The 20,475-nt window shown below is 36.0% G+C and overlaps 1 protein-coding gene across 1 annotated transcript in view; it reads left to right on the top strand.

Annotated features, from left to right (window-relative positions):
- LOC150077913 (zinc metalloproteinase-disintegrin-like MTP8) overlaps window positions 1–20,475 on the top strand; it is a 241,339-nt gene that overhangs the window by 214,879 nt on the left and 5,985 nt on the right. Inside the window, exons 13-16 of the mRNA XM_090385351.1 lie at window positions 9,002–9,097; window positions 10,893–11,024; window positions 11,161–11,333; window positions 15,882–16,083. Coding sequence (XP_090241477.1) covers window positions 9,002–9,097; window positions 10,893–11,024; window positions 11,161–11,333; window positions 15,882–16,083 — 603 coding nt within the window. The remainder of the gene's footprint in view (window positions 1–9,001; window positions 9,098–10,892; window positions 11,025–11,160; window positions 11,334–15,881; window positions 16,084–20,475) is intronic.

Genomic DNA, 20,475 nt, shown 5'->3' with positions numbered 1-20,475 from the left:
TGAAATTTTATGATTGATATGGGGGTGTGGTAGGGGTAGGGATTCAGGAAACTGATATCGTAGTGAAATTGAAAATTCAAAATATAAAAAGGCAAAATTCTTGTTTATTTTTACACTTGGGACAAAAAAACTTCAAAACTTATAGAATTTTTAATCATTTGTAATTTTTTTGTCCCAGTTCTATTTGTCAATTGACTTTTATGTCAAGAAGACAGAATTTTTAAATGATGAGACATGGCCTGATTGTAACATTACGTTATAATGAGCATTGATACCATGCCTGTTTAAAAACTAAAGGATTTTTATTATATATGTTGTAATTTGTATTTAATAAGGCATATGGATAGACATTAATTACTGAAAGGATTGAAGATCAGCTGCTTGAGGTACCCTATAAGTGTTTTTCTGATTTTATCTTATTGTAGCAGTATCAGATTTGATATGTAGCTTTCTCTAGTGATAGCTGATATCAGATAGCAAGGCTGAATATTCTTCTATCAGAGTATTTGTATTGCTTTAAAATTTTTTTTGAATATGGTTTATTGTAGTCCAGGTTAATAATTCTTTGTGAGCAGAGCCCAGTTATAAAATACATCATATGTATTTTGTAGCACAATGTACATGCCAACATTCCAACTTGTATATTGTATTTATATTGTTCCCAGTGTAATTTTTTTGGTTTGAAAATTTTTGTTGATAGCCTTATCTTGGTTGATCATCTTACTCTGTTTGCTGCAATGTGATAACAGATCTTATGTTAATAATACTTGAAATTAATAGTACATGCCATTAGTTCTGCCTCTGATTTATTCTCCTAGGTATATTTTAATTTTTTGTGTTTGATAATTTCCAGGTGCATAAATTGAGAAAATTGAGAATTGTATTGTTCCTCTGTGTTTGGTGGCCAGCAGACTTTCAATTGCTGTTAGTAAATGCTTAATTGTTTATGGCCTCAATTAGTTCTATTGTGAACCCAAAATAAAATCGGTAAGGGTATCCAATCCATGTGTTGGACAAGATTTTTTAGCTCCGGCGAACGCTAAGTTTTTAATTATATTAGTCATTTTATTGACTATATATTAAATTATTTTCTATACGTAGCTTATAGACCTAGTCAAGCTCCTTGGTTTATTTTGAATTTAGATAGCGATTTTGAAAGTTAATTAATACTTAGTGTCCGTAGATTTACTGTTCGTAACTTGCTGCCACTGTTATACGATACAACGTATATCCCAAACTAGATAGCGTAAGGTTTAACGTAAAACTAGATTGTGAAACACGTAGCACTGTATTAGAAATCTGTTAGCTTAGTATAGTATAGTATTATCAATTAATCAGTAAAATTTATTAATCTTATTAAATTTCATTGTCAATTAAATTGTACTTTTTTAACTAAATACATATAACAACCTAGATTTTACAAACGTAAAGTTATTAATACATATAACTTAACAGGAGATGTGAAAGTCATATACCGTAACTTGGAGATAATACTCGATACTGAAATATATATATATATATATATTTCAATACACTGCATTGGGGCTACCTTACTTATGTTTTTGGAGGTTTTATTGTTTTCTCTTCCCCCTCCTTTTTTTGTTATATTTTAATCTTTCCTCTTTTAACATAAGTTTGCATAGAAACGCAGTGATTTGGTACATGATCAGGTGTAGTCCCCTGATGAAATGCCTGATCTATGTACCAATTTTATTTAGTTTGCATCAAAATTTTTTATTTTTATTTTTTTCCTATTTATCATCCTGCCACCCTCATTTTGATGCTCACTATTATTTAGCATTGATTAATAATAAATTTCTTCTTAATTTGTAAAATTAAGAAGAAATTTATTATTAATCAATCTTGTGAAATTTGCCGCATCTTGAGCCTACGTTCAACATCCGGATCTCCATTTATAATCGCCTTGCTGGCGATGTCAACCAGCAAGGCGATTCCCCATCCCCCCGAAAAACTTTCTCCAATTCTTCTGTTGAAAATTTTTTTGGTGCCACTTCAGTGTTATCCACTTCAGAATTGTTTTCCTCTTCTTCATATATATGCAGTTTGCTCGTCAATTTCAAGGAGAGGTGCATCATCTAAGTCATTTGCATGTGAGTCAGTGCAGTCACATACATTGGCAGTTTCAAAACCAGTGAAATAATTTGCCAAATGGGGCAAAACATGCTGTCAAACAGAGTGCATGTTTGGTAGCGGTTTCTAGCCAAGATGCAAATATATTTTCGATCGTATTTAAAAGAGTAAAAAATAAATTGTGAAATGAAAAGCTATCATGTCATCTTGTCAGGATGGAATTAAGAATACTGAACACCGTTGCACTTTGTTAGTGACTGCCTGAGGGAAGCTATTGGCACATGTGCATGTGAGACAATAGAATTGGCACTGCAGCATATATGTATGCATTCCTAGGCTACAACAATGCAACATATATGTAGAGTACATGTCTAGGCTATTGAATGAATTTTAATAATATGTACAGTAAATTTTTGACTTAAACTTAATTAAAACCGTGCTATAGTGAAACCTGTGCTGTTTGAAACCATGCTAAGCGAGGTATTGCTGTAATTTTATATATATATATATATATATATTTTTTTTTTTTTAGGTTCTTAACATTCTTTTTTCTTTCTCACTCTTTTCCCTTACTTACTTTCCTTCTATTAGGCTCGGTACCTTGTGTTAAATACCTCTCCATCTTTTTGTATTTTCTATTAATTCTTTCTAATTTCATCAATATACTTTTGTATCCTGTTTTTGCAGCTTTGTGCATTCAGGTGCAATTCCTGTTTTCGTTTTCTTTGCATTTCCTATTCATACGTACTATATATATATAGTGTCGTAACTGCATTGGAATATAAGTTTAGGATTATATTTTTGTATTGAGATTGAATCAAAATCATGACTCAGACCAGAGCAGCAAAGCAAAAGGCTCAAGCTAGTAGGAGTACTGTAGCTCAGGGGAGAACTAAGGGGGGGGTGTTTGTCCTCTGAATCACAGCCTTTTGTTTCATATTTGTGGAGCAATCAGCAACAGGACATGTTATTGTCAAGGGTAATGTCTTTGTGTGTGCACAGTGTAAGGAAATCAGGCTCCAATTCAGCATTGTTATGGGCCTCTATGAGAGCTTGAAGGACAGGGTGGATGCCCTTGAAGGATTTAAATTGAGAGGCCCATCAAACTCTCAGCTGCCCACATCAATGCCAAAACTTGCACTTCAACATCACGCAACACAGCGGCAACCCCCAGTGGCAGAATCCTCTGGTCCCAAAGGATCTAGTTGTTGTCGGTGACTCTGTTGTCAGGAAAACAGGGAACATATTGTGCAAAAAGGATAGGTGGAACAGGACCAGGGTATGTCTGCCAGAGGCAAAGGTTCCTGATGTTGTAGAGCAGATATCATCTTTGAAGGGCACAAAAGGAGATATTGTTGTACACATTGGCACTAATGATATTAAGAGTAGGAGACTGGCACAATTACTTAACAAGTACAGGTCAGTGTTGGAAAAAAGCCATGAGCTAGAGTTGATTTTGAAAATGTCTGCAATCCTGCCCAGACACAATAGGAGGGAGTACATGATGAGAGCCTTGTCGATCAATTCGGCCCTGGAAAGATTGTGCAAGGCTCAAGGGGTAGAGGCGCCTCCGTAGCCAGGTGGGAAGGAGCAGCAGTGCATAGCACATGCTTCTTGATTAGACCGGGGTTCGAGCCCGTCACCACCAAATACGGAGGATATGGAAACGTCAGGGAATGACCACCGCATATCCCGGAGCAATATGGCCTTAGTTGCTAATGCTCCTAAAAACCAAATAACTAACAAATAACTAACAAGGGGTAGAATTTTTCTCAGCCTGGTCTGTGCTTGTTAACAAGAGACTGCTTCTATAGGGATGGGATACACTTAAATAGAAAGGGTGCAAGAATATTTACTGATGTTATAAGGCAGTGTTAGGTGGGTCGGAAAACTGCTAGCTTGGGTGGGATCCATGGACTAATAGATTAACAGTAGCTGCTGGCAGAGGTGGAAGTGATTCTTGCACTGCTTCTAATGGAATGAGCAGCAGCAGCCGGGAAAACAAGGCAATGGGAATTGCCTTGTTTTCCGGGGGAGTCATTGCGAAACAAGTAAATACACGGGCTGTGTTAAGGTAGCTAAGGATGGGAACAGGTGCATGTATACTTGCATGTAAACCAATGCTAGTAGTTTGGTAAATAAATTTGATGATTTTAAGGTGTTGGTCAATACATCAAAGGCAGATATTGTTGGGATATCAGAGATGTGGTGTCACACAGATATAATCAATGCGGAACTGCAATTTGGATAGTACAATGCGTACAGGAAGGATAGACAGGATAGGAAGGGACGAGGGGTTATGCTATTAATTAAGAAACACATAAATTCTAAGGAAGTACAGCCAGTCAACATTGCTGGACAGTGCAGTGTCGAATCAATTTGATGTGATATAAGCACTGGGAAAGCAAAATTGAGAGTAGGAGTGTGTTATAGGCCCAATGACCCTGATGAGTATAATAGACAGCTATACAGAGAAATAGAGTGGGCCAGTAAATCAGAGAGTCTTATAATGGGGGATATTAATTTCCGTGATATTGACTGGAATTTGTTGGTTGGTCACTCGCACACTAGCAAGGCTTTTGTGGATTTATTGGATGATTGTTTTCTACAGCAGCATGTTTGGGAGGCAACTAGAGAGAGTAATACTCTTTATCTGATTATCAGTAGTGATTCTTCATCCATTAAGAATCTGCAGATAAAGAATCACTAGGTGGTAGTGATCACAGTGTGCTGAAGTGAGATTTAGTCAAAGAGGTAACTACCATTAGAGGTAAAGGGAAGCGTTTTTGCTTTCATAAAAGTGACTACGGTGGTCTGAGACAGTATTTAAATTCTGTATGGTGGGACCAACTGATGATGTTACCAACAGCAAATTCAAAATGGGAAGCATTCAAAGAATTAATTTTGGAAGCTATTAGGCTTTTCATACCAACTAAGAAATATTGTTCAAAGTTGAGGCCTAAATGGATGTCATATGAACTAATGAGACATATGGCAGAGAAGAAAAATGCATGGGATACATATAAATTAACAGGTGACATGGAAGCGTATGAGAGATATAAACTGGTCTGTAACCAAGTCACAAAGGAGGTTAGGCAGGCAAAGGCAGATTATGAGAAATCTTTGGCAAAGGATGCAAAGAAAAACAGCAAAGAGTTCTTTACGTATGTAAACTCTAGAAGGAAGGGGATGAATCAGATTGGTCTACTTGATATCGATAGTTCAACTGTCAATGATCCTGCTCAGGTAGCTAACAAACTAAATGAGAATTTTGCATCTACATTCACACATGAGGAGTTATTCATGGAGGGGAAAGCTAGAGGTGAATTAAACTCTGGCAGTGAGCTAAATGATTTTGTAATAACTGAGAGCAGAGTGGAGAAGTTGTTGAAGATAAACATAAGAAAGGCACCTGGAGTGGATGCAATCTATCCAGTTATATTAAAGGAGGCAGCAAAGGAACAAAGCAAACCCTTAGCCATAATTATGAGAGCTTCCTTGGACTCGGGGGAGGTACACATGGACAAGGAGATGTGCAAATGTGAACCCAATTCACAAAGGAGAATCAGGGGACGACACAAGTAATTACAGACCTGTTAGTTTCACTTCTGTTCCAGGGAAATTAATGGAGGCACTGGTTAAAGAAGCACTGCAGGATCATTTAGACATGAATTCAGTTTTAGCTCGGGCACATCATGGGTTTGTTAAGGGGAAGTCGTGTCTGACTAATTTGCTTGGATACTATGATGTGGTCACAAAGGAACTGGATGCAAAGAATAATTTTGATATATATATTTGGATCTTAGAAAGGCTTTTGATACTGTTTCACATGGAAGACTGCTGCACAAATTGGAGCCTTGTGGCATTGGAGGCAAATTGCTGCTATGGATAAAGGGATGGTTGAGTGGGAGAAGGCAGAGAGTTGTAATCAATGGACACTGCTCTTCGTTGACTAATGTTATTAGTAGAGTCCACCTGCATTTGGTGTTAGGCCACTTGTAGTTTTCTGTATTTATCAGTGATATTGATGAAGTTATATCAGGCTTAATGTCCAAGTTTGTAGATAATACGAAGGTCGGCAATGTTGTTAATGACAGTATGCTGCTGTAACAAGATCTAGGAAAGTTGAGCAGATGGGCTGAGAGGTGGCAACTGAAGTTTAATATCGACAAATGTAAAGTACTGCATATGGGAAGCAGTAACCCCAGAGTAATGTATCAACTGTGTGGTATTACACTGACAGTGGTAGAGAATGAAAAGGACCTGGCGGTAATTGTGCAGGCAGATATGAAGTTTTTTGAGCAGTGCAGATGGTCTGCAAGAGTAGCTCATGGTGTCTTGTTAATGATATACAGAAATTTTTCTAGCTGGGATAAGAAGGTGATTATCCCCTTGTATAAAGCAATGGTCAGGCCACACATTCAGTACTGTATACAGGTCTGGAGACCTCATTTTAAGAAGGATGTAGAGCTGCTGGAACAAGTACAGATAAGGGCAACATGACTAGTGAATGGAACAAAGGGTTACTCTTATGAAGAAAGGCTTAAGTTTTGAAAATTACAGTGTGTGGAGAGTAGGCACCTGCGATGTGATCTGATTGAGGTGTATAAAGCCTTGAATGGTTTGAGCATGCTTAATGCTGATGGGATTCCTTCTTCTTACCGAGATTAAGTGCCTTAGAGGGCATAAATTCAAATTTAGGAAAGACAGTTGTAGGATAGATGTGCGGAAGTTTGCCTTTAGCCAGCGGGTGGTTGATTGCTGGAACAAATTTTCATGTGTCGTAGAAGTCGATACCTTTGCTTAGATATATTCAAGGCTGAACTAGACAAACATTTGGAGTGAATGGATGGGCAAAATGAGAAGTTTTTTTTTTTGCTGATGCTGTATAAGCTTGCTTTCTTGCATCATGTGCCTTTACTAATGCTAATGCTAAAATAAACTTGAGTATCTGTGGAATCTCCTAAGGAAGCAATACTTTCAAACAAATAGTGTCACCAAAAATTGGTTTTTCATCAGGTAATGAGTAATATTAATGCATCTCTGACAATTTGTGCATAATGAAGAAATTCTGCGTACATTGTGAATGCAATATAAAGAGGTTAAAACGAACTATTTAATATAGTAAAAACCATGTGGCCTTAGAAATAAATTTATTAAATCGAGTACTATCTTGTGAACTCATGATGAATAAACTTTTGGTATCCAGAGGTGTCTCAAAATACTACTTTTAAACAAGTTACATTACCTTTTAATTTAAATGCATTTAAATGTATTTAAAATTTAGTTATTAAGTTCATATGATGACTGTCAGAAACACATAGAGAGACAAGATAATCCTCAGTTTACTAAATTTATCTCTAAGGTTAGCTTCTAAGTATTAAATATTTAAAAATCCAGGATAACTTATACTTTTTATTATTTCCTAGATTTTATATTTTAAAAAGGGGGCTCTTTAAAACTGTAAAAATCACATTTCATTTTACTTACTTATATATGGAGAAAAGGAATTCTCTCAGTGATGGAAACCATGATTGAAACCATGAATGATGATGGAATCAGCAAATGCACATTAAAAAAATTCCATACAATTCTTACTCAAAAATTTTGAAATGTTGTTGTTGTTACTGGTTTTATGGTGCTTCAACACCTTAGGCCATATTGCACCAATATATAATGTCTATATATATGTGTATGTGTCACAGCTGATATGCATGTTGTTCTGGTTGAAAAATTCTACTTCATCCACCTGAGATTGACTAACTATGCCACATCCGAAGAGGCCTTTAATGATTTTTTCATTCTCTGATAGGTTTTAAAGCAGTGGTTAGGATGTATCATGAGTACTGCATACAGATTTGGAAATCTCATTTTAAGCAGGACATGGAACTGTTGAGATGGGTTCAGCAAGGAGCAACAAGAGTAGTCAAGGATGCAAACAGGTATTCTCATTACGAAAGACACCAGTTCTTCAAATTGTAGTGCTAGGAAACCAGGCACCTGTGAGGAGACTTGATTGAAGTGTTTAAGGCTTTAAATGGATTGAGTAAACTAAATGTTGATGGCGTCCTTACTCTTTCTCAGACAACACATAAGTAGACAAACTAAAAATTGAAATATAAGGGTGGTTGCAGGAGAGATGTGTGAAAATTTGCTTTCAATGAAAGTATTTTGAAGAGTAATAAAGGTATTTTGTTTTTTTGTTTTTTTTTGGCTGATCCTGTATAAGCTTGCTTCCTTGCATAATTTATTAATACTTATACTAATGCTAACCCCAAATGAATGACAAGTGATGAAACCATTATACTGTAATGGAGGATATCAGGAATATCAAGTTCAATCTTATTAAATATTTCTGGAATTTTCTTGCTTCCATTTTAATTTATTCAATCTTGAGCTATAACCATGGTCTCTTCCCCCTCCCTCACTACATAAAAAATCTAAATTTCCATTGTGGATAGGTAAAATAATCTGAGAATATAAGTACAAGTATCATGAGAAAGATGGAAAGTTCTTTTGGTATTAATGTGTAGCAGTAGGTGAGGGAATCTCTAGAATAAATCAGTGAGTGAGATAAAATAAGGAAGTGGGAGAGGCTGTAGCAACTTTTGGTGAATCGTTGATTCATAAGGTATAACAATGAAAATGGAATATCAAAATTAAAATAGAATATTAGTGTATCTCTGAATAATGAAAAGAATATAAGTGAAACATTGAAAATAGAATTTATACTAACTTATTAATAATATGTTAATGTCATCTGTAATAACACATAAAGCATATTAGTGTAAATAATTAAAATAAAAAAGTAAAAGCATAATGAAATAAGTATTTTAATTAATTATTTTATTTTAAATACTTTTTAATAATAAACGATTACTGTTATTCATTTATTTTTTTTAAATTTTAGTTCTGTGATAATCCCTGCTGTAATGCAACTTCCTGCCAGTTGTATCCTAATGCATCATGTGCCATGGGTGGCTGTTGTGATACTAGAACATGCCAGGTATATTTTAAGAATTTACAAGGTTCTAATTATTTTTTTCAGTAATGTATAAAAAGCTCTTTTTTGTGGTAATAATATAAATTAACTTAAATTTTCACATATGCTTTGAGAATTTAAATTTTTAAAAACATGTGCATTCTACTGAATCACAGTGCAGATTTTATTCTCATGAAGTTGAATGATTTTCCATACTTTTTTTTGAATTATTTCCCTTTATTATTCAGTATTTATCTCATCCTGAATAGTGGTCAGGTTCTGACTTATTAAGATATTCATATATCATTGTCTCTATGGGTTGTCTTTATAGTTAGAATTACCACTAAGGAAGGTGAAACATGAGTGGCTTGTATATTTGCATGCCTGCAAATTGTATGTTTTTTATGGTTTGTTAAATAAAAAACCTGACATTTCTGGTGGAGAAATCATGTATGCTGCCCTTGCCGGAGATGAACTGGCCATGGAAATGCCTATAAATTAATCTCCTCTCTCAACAGGAATCAACCCTCTGATTTCAGGAAATAAGGCCTTTTCCACACAGTATAGAAGAACAGTGATTGATTGTACCGAATCAGCTAGCTATGACTGCAGTTGTTGCTGTATGGTTGTGTAAAACAAAGAAATGGGTTATTTAGCCATTTGACTCTGGATAAATACCATGCTAAAACATACATTCTCCTGTAAAGCATGATTACTTAAGATATTATTTACTGTATTAATTTTACAAAAGTCAAAAAAGCAATATCTAAAGATATAATATTTTCCAGTTTGGAAGAGTATATGCATTGGTACTAGTATGTAGGGAGTAGCAAAAGTAATATAAATTCCAACCAAGAATAGCATAGAATTTCCAGTACCACAGTGATAATAAAACAATGATGTTAGCATCCAAGTTTAACATTATATTTGTTGCCTCAATTTCTTATTGTAAGTGTATGTAAAGTGAAATGGAGCAGAGGAGATATATTTCCTTCAGTTCTATATAATGACAATGTCAGTAGTGTGAACTGGGAGGACATTTTATATGGTGAATTTAATTTTTATGATGCCCTAGGTTTTTTTTACTCTATCATTATTTCATCTATTTCTGACATCATGAATGTAGGAACATTTTCATCCCATATTTGCTGTATATAATTGCTCCACTTAGGGGCAGGCCTAAGTGGAGCAATTATAAATACCCTTTGCTGGATATTGATTTGAGCCTTGACTGGGGTCTTGCAGAGTTCGGTCTTTGGTCCCTCATTGTTTTTGATATTCATTAGTAGCAGTGAAAAAAAGGTTTTACACAGTGATGTCAAATTTTGTAGATAATACCAAGGTAAAGAGGGTAGTTAACAATAACCAGATCATGCAACTTTAGTGAGACTTAAATAAATTATTTAAATTGTTTGGAGATTGGGAGTATATGTATAATAATGTAAAATATGAAGTCCTAGGAACAACAAATTTTGTTTCCTAGAATTCCACACCACTAAATAATGAAAGGGTATTTTTTTATAACTATCTTACATTTGTTGCTCTCTAGACAGTTAATATTGCTGAAAGAAATTAACATAAGATAATAATTGAAGAGGAAAATTGAAAGAGGACTATTGCAATCTGACTGAAGTTCTCTTAATAGTGCAGGGGCTACATTAATTTTCAGTTTTACAAAACAATGGTTGAACACATTTTTAGTATTTCATGGAAGTTTAGAAACCACATTATACAGTTGGTTGCACTAGATTAAATTGTTGGCACAACTAGTGAAATTTTTTAACAAGTGAAAAAAATAAAACTGAATTATTATTTTCAGGTTAAAAAAATATCTACTCTTTGTCGAGGAGCCATTTCTGAATGTGATCTTCCTGAGTTCTGTGATGGAATATCTGAGTTCTGTCCTACTGATGTCCATATTCAGGATGGAACAGGTTGTGGTAGAGGCAAGGTATTTATATATTTCAGTACTGATCATTGTACATGTCCTTTTGTTTTTTTAACGACAAGCTTAGTTACTTGTTGTTTAATCTTATTTATAATTTAATATTAATTATCTAGAAAATTTTCATAAAATTTTTTGTTAGGCCTATTGTTATACTGGGCAATGCCGATCCCATGCAGACCAGTGTCGTCTCCTGTGGGGACCTTCAGGCAAGATGTCAGACCTACGATGTTATGAACAGAATCACAATGGCAATGTAAATGGCAATTGTGGATATAATAGGCTAAATCAAACGTATGCTCCTTGTCCAAAAGAGTAAGTAATTTATTATGCTGTTCTATATATTTTGCTATTGAGAAAAATAAGCATTAAAGTTCTCAATACGGTATTATTTTCTCCAACTATTTTAGCTTTATTAGGGGGAATCACTCATAAGTATGTTTTGGGTAATTTTATGAAATTTCAGTTTAGTGATGATCTATTTTATGAAGATATGCTGCTGCTGCAACAATATCTAAGAAAAATTAGGCAGATGGCTTAATTGAAGTTTAACATTGACAAATGCAAAGTACTGCATATGGGTAGCAGTAATCCCAGAGTAATGTTTCAACTGTATGGTACTACACTCAGGGTAGTGGAAAATGAAACAGACCTGGGGTTGATTGTGCAGTCTGATATGAAGTTCTCTGAGCAGTGCAGACAGGCTGTTAGGACAGCTCATGGGGTTTTGTCAATGATATACAGAAATTTTGCTAGCAGGAATAAGGAGGTGGTTATCCCAAATAAGGCCTCCGTAGCCAAGTGGTCAGGAGCGGGAGTGCAGTAGCACACACTCTTTGAGTAGACTGGGGTTCAAGCTCCTGACTGCTGAATACGGTCAATCTGCCAACCCGCAATGGACCAGTGTGGCAGATTATGGTCGATTCCCCTCAGCATGAATTGTTGCGGAGGCTTCCATCCTGCAGTGGGTTGATAATGGCTGCACTTTACCTTTTTTTACCTTTTATCCCATTGTGGCAGTGGTCAGGCCATATTTTGAGTATTGCATACAGGTCTGGAGGAATCATTTTAGGGAGGGTGTACCACACAGTCAATATGTTATTCTGGACTAACTGCTATCCATATGCAGTACTTTAATTGCCATTTCTCAGCCCATCTGCCTAATTTTTCTAGATCCAGTTTCAGTATCATACTGTCATTAATTATCTGCAAACTTGGACATTAAGCCTGATATGCCTTCATCAATATTATTGATAAATTTAGAAAACTACAATAGGCCCAGAACTGAACCCTGGGAGAATCCACTAATATCATTAGTCCATGAAGAGCAATTTCCATTGATAACCACTTTCTGTCTTCTGATGCTCAACCATCCTTTTATCCACAGCAGTAACTTGCCCTTAATGCCACACTGCTTTAATTTATACAACATTCTTTTATGTGTAACAATAACAAAAGCTTTCCTGTAATCCAAGTATATAATATCAAAATTATTATTTTTTTTTTGCATCCAGTTCCTTTGTAACTGCATCGAAGTATCTCATAAAATTGGTCATACAAGACTTCCCTTTAGCAAAGCCATGCTGTCTGAATTATAACTGCAGTCCTGTATAGATGGTCTTGCATTACTTTAACAAGTGACTCCATAATTTTTCTGTAACAAAAATTAAGCTAACAGGTGTGTAATTATTCAAAGCTAACTGGTCTGTAATTATTTGTGTCACCCTTTGGGCCCCCCCTTATGAATTGGTGATACATTCACCCATTGCCAGTGTGTGGGGACTTTCCCTGAATCCAAAGTGTACTTGCATCTGGTCTTACTCTTAGTTACCCTAACATAGTCCATGTTTTTATTTGTTCCATGATGACTCACAGAAAGCCTTGAAATACCCAACACTTTGTTTTTCAGGCTGCTGCACATTCCAATAGAGTCAATAGAAAGGTTTCAGTTCTGCAAATTGCAGCATCTGGAGACTACACACCTGTCAGGTGATCTGATTGAGGTGTTTAAGGCTTTGAATGGGTTGAGCAAGCTTGATGCTGATGAGATTTTTCCTCTTGTCAGATTATACATATGAGGGGACATAAATTCAAGTCGAGGATAGATGTGTGGAAGTTTGTCTACAGCCAGTGGGTTTTTGATTGCTGGAATAAGCTTCCATCCGTCGTTGTGGAAGTGGATGGTTTTTAATAAATTCAAGGAAGAACAGTGGCAGATTAAGGCACAGGCTAGTAGGGCCCTTGCCTGGAGCACCATTCTTTAAGGTGCACCAAAAACAGAAGAACAATTGAGGCATGAAATATATATATATTCTTAATAAAAGGGCACTGAAAAATCTTTCTGCCAGGGGCATGGAAATACTTTGGTCTGACTCTGAGGAAGAACTAGATAAACTATTGGAGGTGATGGATAGATGAAATGGTATTTTTTTTTTTTTTCTTTGGCCGATGCTGTATAATTTTGCTTTCTTGCATTATTTTTCACTGTTAATACTAATACTAATTTTGAATCTTGAGAATAAATCACATTCTTCATATTATCTTGAGCATTTTCTTTCTCAGTTTCTTAGATTTTCCATGACAGTGGTGGTTTAACATTTGAAGTGACATGTTTGAATCTGCAGAATTCCAAAGCAAAATGTAGCACGTTGTTAGTTGAGGATAAGAACACTTAATTGCTTGTAATTAACTTATATATTAAATTTAGGAGACTAAACGATAACAAATAGACTTTATAGATAATTATACATTATGATCTTTTCTTCAAGATCTTTGACTCTCCAGTGACATTTGATGAATTTTGAGTTTGTGAAGTAGGATCCCTCTACAGCTTGTGTTGTGTTATGCCCATAGGAATTTCTCATGTGAGAAATGTAACTGAATGTCTTTTGTATTGATGATCTTGAAGAACATAAAAAAGAGATTATAATGTATGGGTATGTATAATGCCTCTATTTGTTATTGTTTAGTTTTATAAATTTAATAATCATAAGTTACTACATGCAGTGATGTCCTTATTATAAAAACAAAAAAACTGGTACTGAGTGTATGAGGTGGTTGGTTGCACCCAAATACCATTATTATTATTGTTACTCAGTGTCAAGGAACTCTCTTACTATCTTATACGTATTCAGGATTGTGGCTTTCTGGAGTTCCATGTAAGTGTTCCCTAGGAAGCTTATTGTTGCTAAGTTCTTATGGAGGCTCTTTGACACCATCCCGATGGTTGACATTGATGATTGGGATGGTCATTGTTCCATATGCCACATATCTTTGACTTCCTATCTTAAGTCTGAATACATCCTGATCTTTTCCTCATATGTTTTCTGGAGGTTGCTGGTGTTGGACACTGCTATGTTGATCAGGTAGGTAACCATTAAACCACTTCCTTCTTGTCATTGAGGATTATGTCTGGTCTGTTGTGCAGGATCATCTTGTCTGTTATGATGGCACGGTCCCAGTGTACATCTGTTATTTCCTGTAGTTCCTGCTGTTGATTACCTGGTCTTGGATGGTGAGCATGAATACTTCTGTCTTGGGAAAGAGCCTTCTGTTGTAAGCCAAGCATTGGAAGCCATCTTATGTAGTCTTCTAGTGTCTGCCATGGAGTGTCTTCTTTGCCCATCTTTCTGTCTTTGTTTCTTCCATCTGTGTGAGTGTGATCAGTTCCCTGGTTGAGTTTGAGTATTGTGCATTGTTTGTCTATCTTTCTTATGGCTTGGTAGATTGCTGCTGTGTTTTCCTGGAAGTAATCCTGCAGATTTTTAATTGCCTTCTTCTGTTCAATGAGGTCAGTCAATCCTCTCCCTAGGCGCCTCCGTAGCCAGGTGGGAAGGAGCAGCAGCAACACTGCATAGCACACGCTTCTTGATTAGACCGGGGTTCGAGCCCGTCACCACCAAATACAAGGATGTGGAAAGGTCAGGGAATGACCACCGCATATCCCGGAGCAATATGGCCTTAGTTGCTAATGCTCCTAAAAAAAATCAAATAACCAAATAACAATCCTCTCCCTCCTTTACAGGATATGGTTAGTCTCTCGATAACCAACTTCTGGTGGTGTTGGCACCTCTTGATCATCATTATTATATGGATAGCTAGGCACTGTGAAGATCTGAACAACCCAGTGACAAGATATATCCACAGTATGTGAGATGGTGCAGTAAAGTAGATATAACTGAGTTTAGGACAAAAGCTTCAAGCTATGAAAGGCTACAAAAAGTTGGACATTGGGCATGTACAACATGTACAACGTGTATATATTGAGCATAATCTCTTTCTCTACATAGCTTTCAGCAAATTGGATTTGCCACTTAGAGAATTGATCTCATTTGCAACTTATGGTGAAGTGCCTCCACAATTTGAGATCAATATGATAAATAGAAACCGAGTTTGCTCAAAGCTGTGTTTCTCTAGCATTTTATGAAAGCTACAGAAACAGAATCAATGCTTAGCTTTCACAAAATGAGGCTTTTGTCCTGCACTCAAATGCCTTGCATAGATGGTGCCTCCATAGCCAGGTGGGCAGGAGCAGTAGTGCGTATCACATGCTTCTTGATTAGATCTGGGTTCGAGCCAGTGACCGCCAAATATGGAGGATGCAGAAAGGTCAGAGAATGACCACCACAAATCCCCGGAGCAATATGGCCTTAGTTGCAATGCTCCTAAAAAAAAAAAAAAACCTTGCACAGATAAATAATGATGGTTTGGTGCTGTGTTTGTATAGTCATATCGTATATAGTGGTAAGAAATCAGCATTTTTTTTTTTTTTTTTTTCAATTCAGAATTATATGTTTAGTTTTGAAAGAATTAATTTTGAAATTTAAGGTAAATCAAACTGAAATTATTTTGTATTTTTTATAGAGATGTATTATGTGGCATGCTTCATTGTACTCACTTGAATGAACGTTTAGAATTTGGAATGGAGTCAGCAGCCATTTTAGCAAGGTCTTTCATCAATGTCAGGGGCAAGATTTTAACTTGTCGATCAGCAATAGTTGATCTAGGCTTGTATAGTACTGATCCTGGTCTTGCTCCAAATGGGGCAAAATGTGGTGATGGAATGGTAAGTTATTAATTTCAGATATAGTAAAGAGTATGTTACACTTTAGAATAAAAGATCTTTTAGGAAGCATTATGCTATCAAAATATGATATGATATGGTACATATTGTATCATACTTTTATAGCATAATGCTTCTTAAATGCTATCTTAGCATTACTCTAAACAACTGTCTTTTAGTTAAAGAAATGATCTAGTCATTTAGATATATGCAAAACTCAGTGCATATTTGACTGGCTTCTCAGATGTATGTCACAGTGGCATTCTGATTTATGTGTAAAATGTACAGTCTCTTGTCCCATTATAAATAAATAATTTATCTTTTATTCTTACTGAAATATCAATATATGACATACAAAGCAAAATAATATTCACAAAATTGAATTTTAATGGAATTACAATATACAGTATCAAACATGCTGTTCAATTACAGTATATCAGACAGTAGTCTTGTTATATCTGATATTACTGTATGTTGGCAAGGTGATTAAGGACAGTAATTAAGATATGTTACCCCAACAAGAGCTAAAAAAAATTAAGCAGATGGACTGAGAAGTGATAATTGAAGTTTAACATTAACAAATACAAGCAACTGCATATGGGGATCACAGTAATTCTAGAATAACATACCAATTGTGTGGTTACCACACTCAGGGTAGTGGAGAATGAAAACGATCTGGGGATAATTGTGCAATCAGATATGAAGTTCTCTGAGCAGTGGAGACAGGTTGCCAGGATAGCCATGGAGTTTTGTCAATTACATACAGAAACTTTTTTAGCAGAGATAAGGAGATGATTATCCCACTGTATAAGGTAATGGTTAGGCTATATATTGAGTATTCTCTATAGGTCTGGAGGCCTGATTGAAAGATGTAGAGCTGCTGAAGCAGGTAGAGAGATGGACAATGAGATTGGTGAGTGGAACAAAGGGGTGCTGTTACCAAGAAAGGCTTCAGTTCTGCAAATTGCAGTGTCTGGACACTAGGCACCTTCAAGGAGATCTGACTGAGGTATTTAAGGCTTTGAATGGATTGAGTAAGATAAATGCTGATGCTATTCTTCTTCTTTCTTGGATAATACACACGAGGAGACATAAGTTTAAATTGAGGAAGGATACAATGAGAAATTTGCTAGGTAGTTGATTTTTCGAACACAAACTTCCATTTGGCATTGTGGAAATAGGTAGTTTGAATAAATTTAAGGAGGAACTGAACAGATTATTAGAGGGATTGGACAGGTGGGAAGTGACTTTTTGGTTGATGTTGTACAAGCTTGCTTTCTTGCATTGCAGTCACTTGCCTTCCTCTGAGACCTACATTGGTTAGCTTGAAAAGTCTTAACTCTGTATTTCCCACAAATAAAATTGGTTTCGTCAACAACCTTGAGATTGAACTAAACAGATTCTACAAATAAAGCAACAGACTCACATACTTATATAAATGAATTTCTGTTTATTCTTAATATGGTCAAAGCCAGAGGAGTTTACGTATTTATTGTGACTGCTACATATTGAATTAATTATTGAGGGGCAGCTAAATTTTCAGCACCACAGTTCACAATAGGCCTTAGCACTCATTCCTGTTGAGCCAACAAAGGGAGCTCTACTCCACTAACATTATAAGATAAAGCTATAATTGATTTTTATTTATTATGTATATCCATCAATTGTTCCTCAAGCTATGATATTTATATTATCTGATAAACCATATATAGGTATACCTTCTAAAAAAAAGTAACATAAGACACTTTTCTTTAGAAAATAAAAAGTGGTGTTTTTTAATTAGTGCAGTTATAATGCAAAAAGACATGAAATTTTTACTGTGAAAATAGTCACAAGGTAATTGCAATACTTGCCATTGTAGAACATTGTGTCACTTTTCTTCTAAGAGTGAATGGTTGGCCATTAATCCAGATAGAATGGCACCTTGTTTTGGACTTGTGCCATTTTTATTGAGAAGGTGCAATAGACAAGAAACCTCTCTGTTTCTGTTTTCTTTGTATTATTTCCAGCTCTGTTATTTGGTCATTTAAAATAATTTATTTACCTCATGCTGGAAAGGTATATTACTTTTCTAAACATTGTGCTGTCAGGAAAAAATGATTTAGGATTGATCATCCTTCTAGCTATATGTCCAAGGGATTCAAGTTATTATTTATTTATAGTAAATAAAGTAATTTTAATAATAATAATGTATTGGGGTTACATTTTCTGTGTTAGGATACATTGTATAATACTGTGTGCAGTAAACTGCAGTATAAAAATTAAATAAATGTATATGTGTGTGTGTATATGTGTACAAAAGGGGTTGAGAAGTTTTTAGCTCAATGTAGATTGCAAAGGTTTTCATGAAAGGCAATATTGGCAAACTGTGCTCTGACTTTTGTGTGTTCATCACAGAAAATTTTGGTTTGTAACTATATTCTTTTCTTTCATGAGGGCACTGAAGTACGGAAAGTGAATGAAGATGGCGACTGTTGAGAGAATCAAGCACTGTACAGTCATTGAGTACTTTCATTTAAAGAGAACGTTGTTGAAAGAAATTCATGAAGACATGCAGCAGATATTAGGGGGAGTCTTGGCTTTCATATGCCATTGTCAAAAACTGGGGTTGCAGAATTTAAGCATGGGTGAGATAGTGTTGAAGATGCATCCTGCGGTGGGAGGCCTGTTACTGTGTCGACACCTGCAAATGTGGATGCCATTCATGACCTGATCATGCAAGACTGCACAGAAGCACATTGAAACAACATGCAGTATCTCCCATGAGTAAGCTCATGATATTGTGGTGAATGTTTTAGAAATGAAGAAGGTTACTTCGAGGGAGGCCTTAAAGTACTGAATGTAGATCAGAAGCAGGAAAGAGTGGGTGTTGTCGTGATATTGTGCAGCATTTTGAAGCTAATGAAACTCAGTTTTGTGGGCAGCACATCAGTTTGAACAAAACATTGGTGCACCACTTCAATCCTTAAACAAAAGAATAATTGAAACAATGTTGGCATCCCTCTTCTTCCCTTCTAAAAAGTTTCAAGTACAGAATTTGGTTGGGAAAGTCATGGCATCCATCATCTGGGATGCAGAAGGAGTGATCATGGTTGATTTTCTGGAACAAGGTGCCACTATCAATGCCAAGTATTATTCTAACCTATTGGGATGTATCCATGAGGGATTGAAGCTCAAGGGGCAAAGAAATTGGCCAAAGTAATCATCTTGCATCAAGACAATGATTGTGGGTTTTAGCTATTACAGCATCCACCCTACTCACCGAATTTGGCTCCATTGGACTATTTTCTCTTTCCAAAGCTTGAAGGATTTGAAAGGACAGAAATCTGACAGTGACAATGCTGTGCTGGATGCAGTCAACCAGTCAAAATCTTTTGAATTTTATTTGAGCAGGTTATGAAAACTACTGGATCTTGCCAAAAAGTGTGATGACTTAGGGGAGAAAAAAATAAATGGGCTTCACAACTTTCCAGTATTCCTTCTATGAGAAGCTAGAAACCTTTCAACTTCCCCTCATGTGTGTGTGTGTGTGTGTGTGCGCGCGCGCCTCTGTAGCTGAGTGGTCAGGAGCAGGAGTGGAATAACACATACTCTTTGAGTAGACTGGGGTTCAAGTCCCTGACTGCTAAATACAGTGGATCTACCAACCCTCACTGGACCAGTGTGGCAGATTATGGTCCATTTCCCTCATCATGAATTGTTAAGAAAGCCTCCATCCTGCAGTGGATTGACAGTGGCTGCAGATTTATTTTATTTACATACTTTCTGTTTTTTTTACCTGATTTATTATTATTATTATTAGCCATATGGTGCAAGGAAGCCTGAGGCTTATGCAGCACCAGCCAAAAACAAATTTCTGAATTACCCTGAGAGAGAGAGAGAGAGAGAGAGAGAGAGAGAGAGAGAGAGAGAGAGAGAGTCAGGATTGGAAAGGAATCACCAAGAAAGAGAAGAATGATGATATCCAGCTCAGGAACCTGGATGTGCCAGTCCCATACTCACCAGATGTGAGTCCCTGGGGATATGGCCACCCAAAATCTGCAAATTCTAAGATCAAGGTTTTTTTTTTTTTTTTTAAGGAGCATTAGCAACTAAGGCCATATTGCTCTGGGGATATGCAGTGGTCATTACCTTTCCGTATCCTCCATATTTGGTGGTCACGGGCTCGAACCTCAGTATAATCAAGAAGCGTGTGCTACGCACTGCTGCTCCTGCCCACCTGGCTACAGAGGCACCTAAGATCAAGTACTGAAATTTTGTGTATTTGGGATTCTCATTTATTCAAAAAAAAAAAAAAAAAGCAAAATTTTATAGATCTCTGTTTAGAACACAGTATTCTAAAATATGACACTACAAAATTACTATCAACACCAGATAAAAATAAGCCTGTTATTT

The sequence above is a fragment of the Mastigoproctus giganteus genome, chromosome 11, assembly GCF_048544385.1.
Source record: "Mastigoproctus giganteus isolate SK-2022 chromosome 11, ASM4854438v1, whole genome shotgun sequence".
NCBI classification, from domain to species: Eukaryota; Metazoa; Arthropoda; class Arachnida; order Uropygi; family Thelyphonidae; genus Mastigoproctus; species Mastigoproctus giganteus.
The sequence above is the reverse complement of the archived record's forward strand: the minus strand, read 5'-3'. Positions and strand labels throughout refer to the sequence as shown.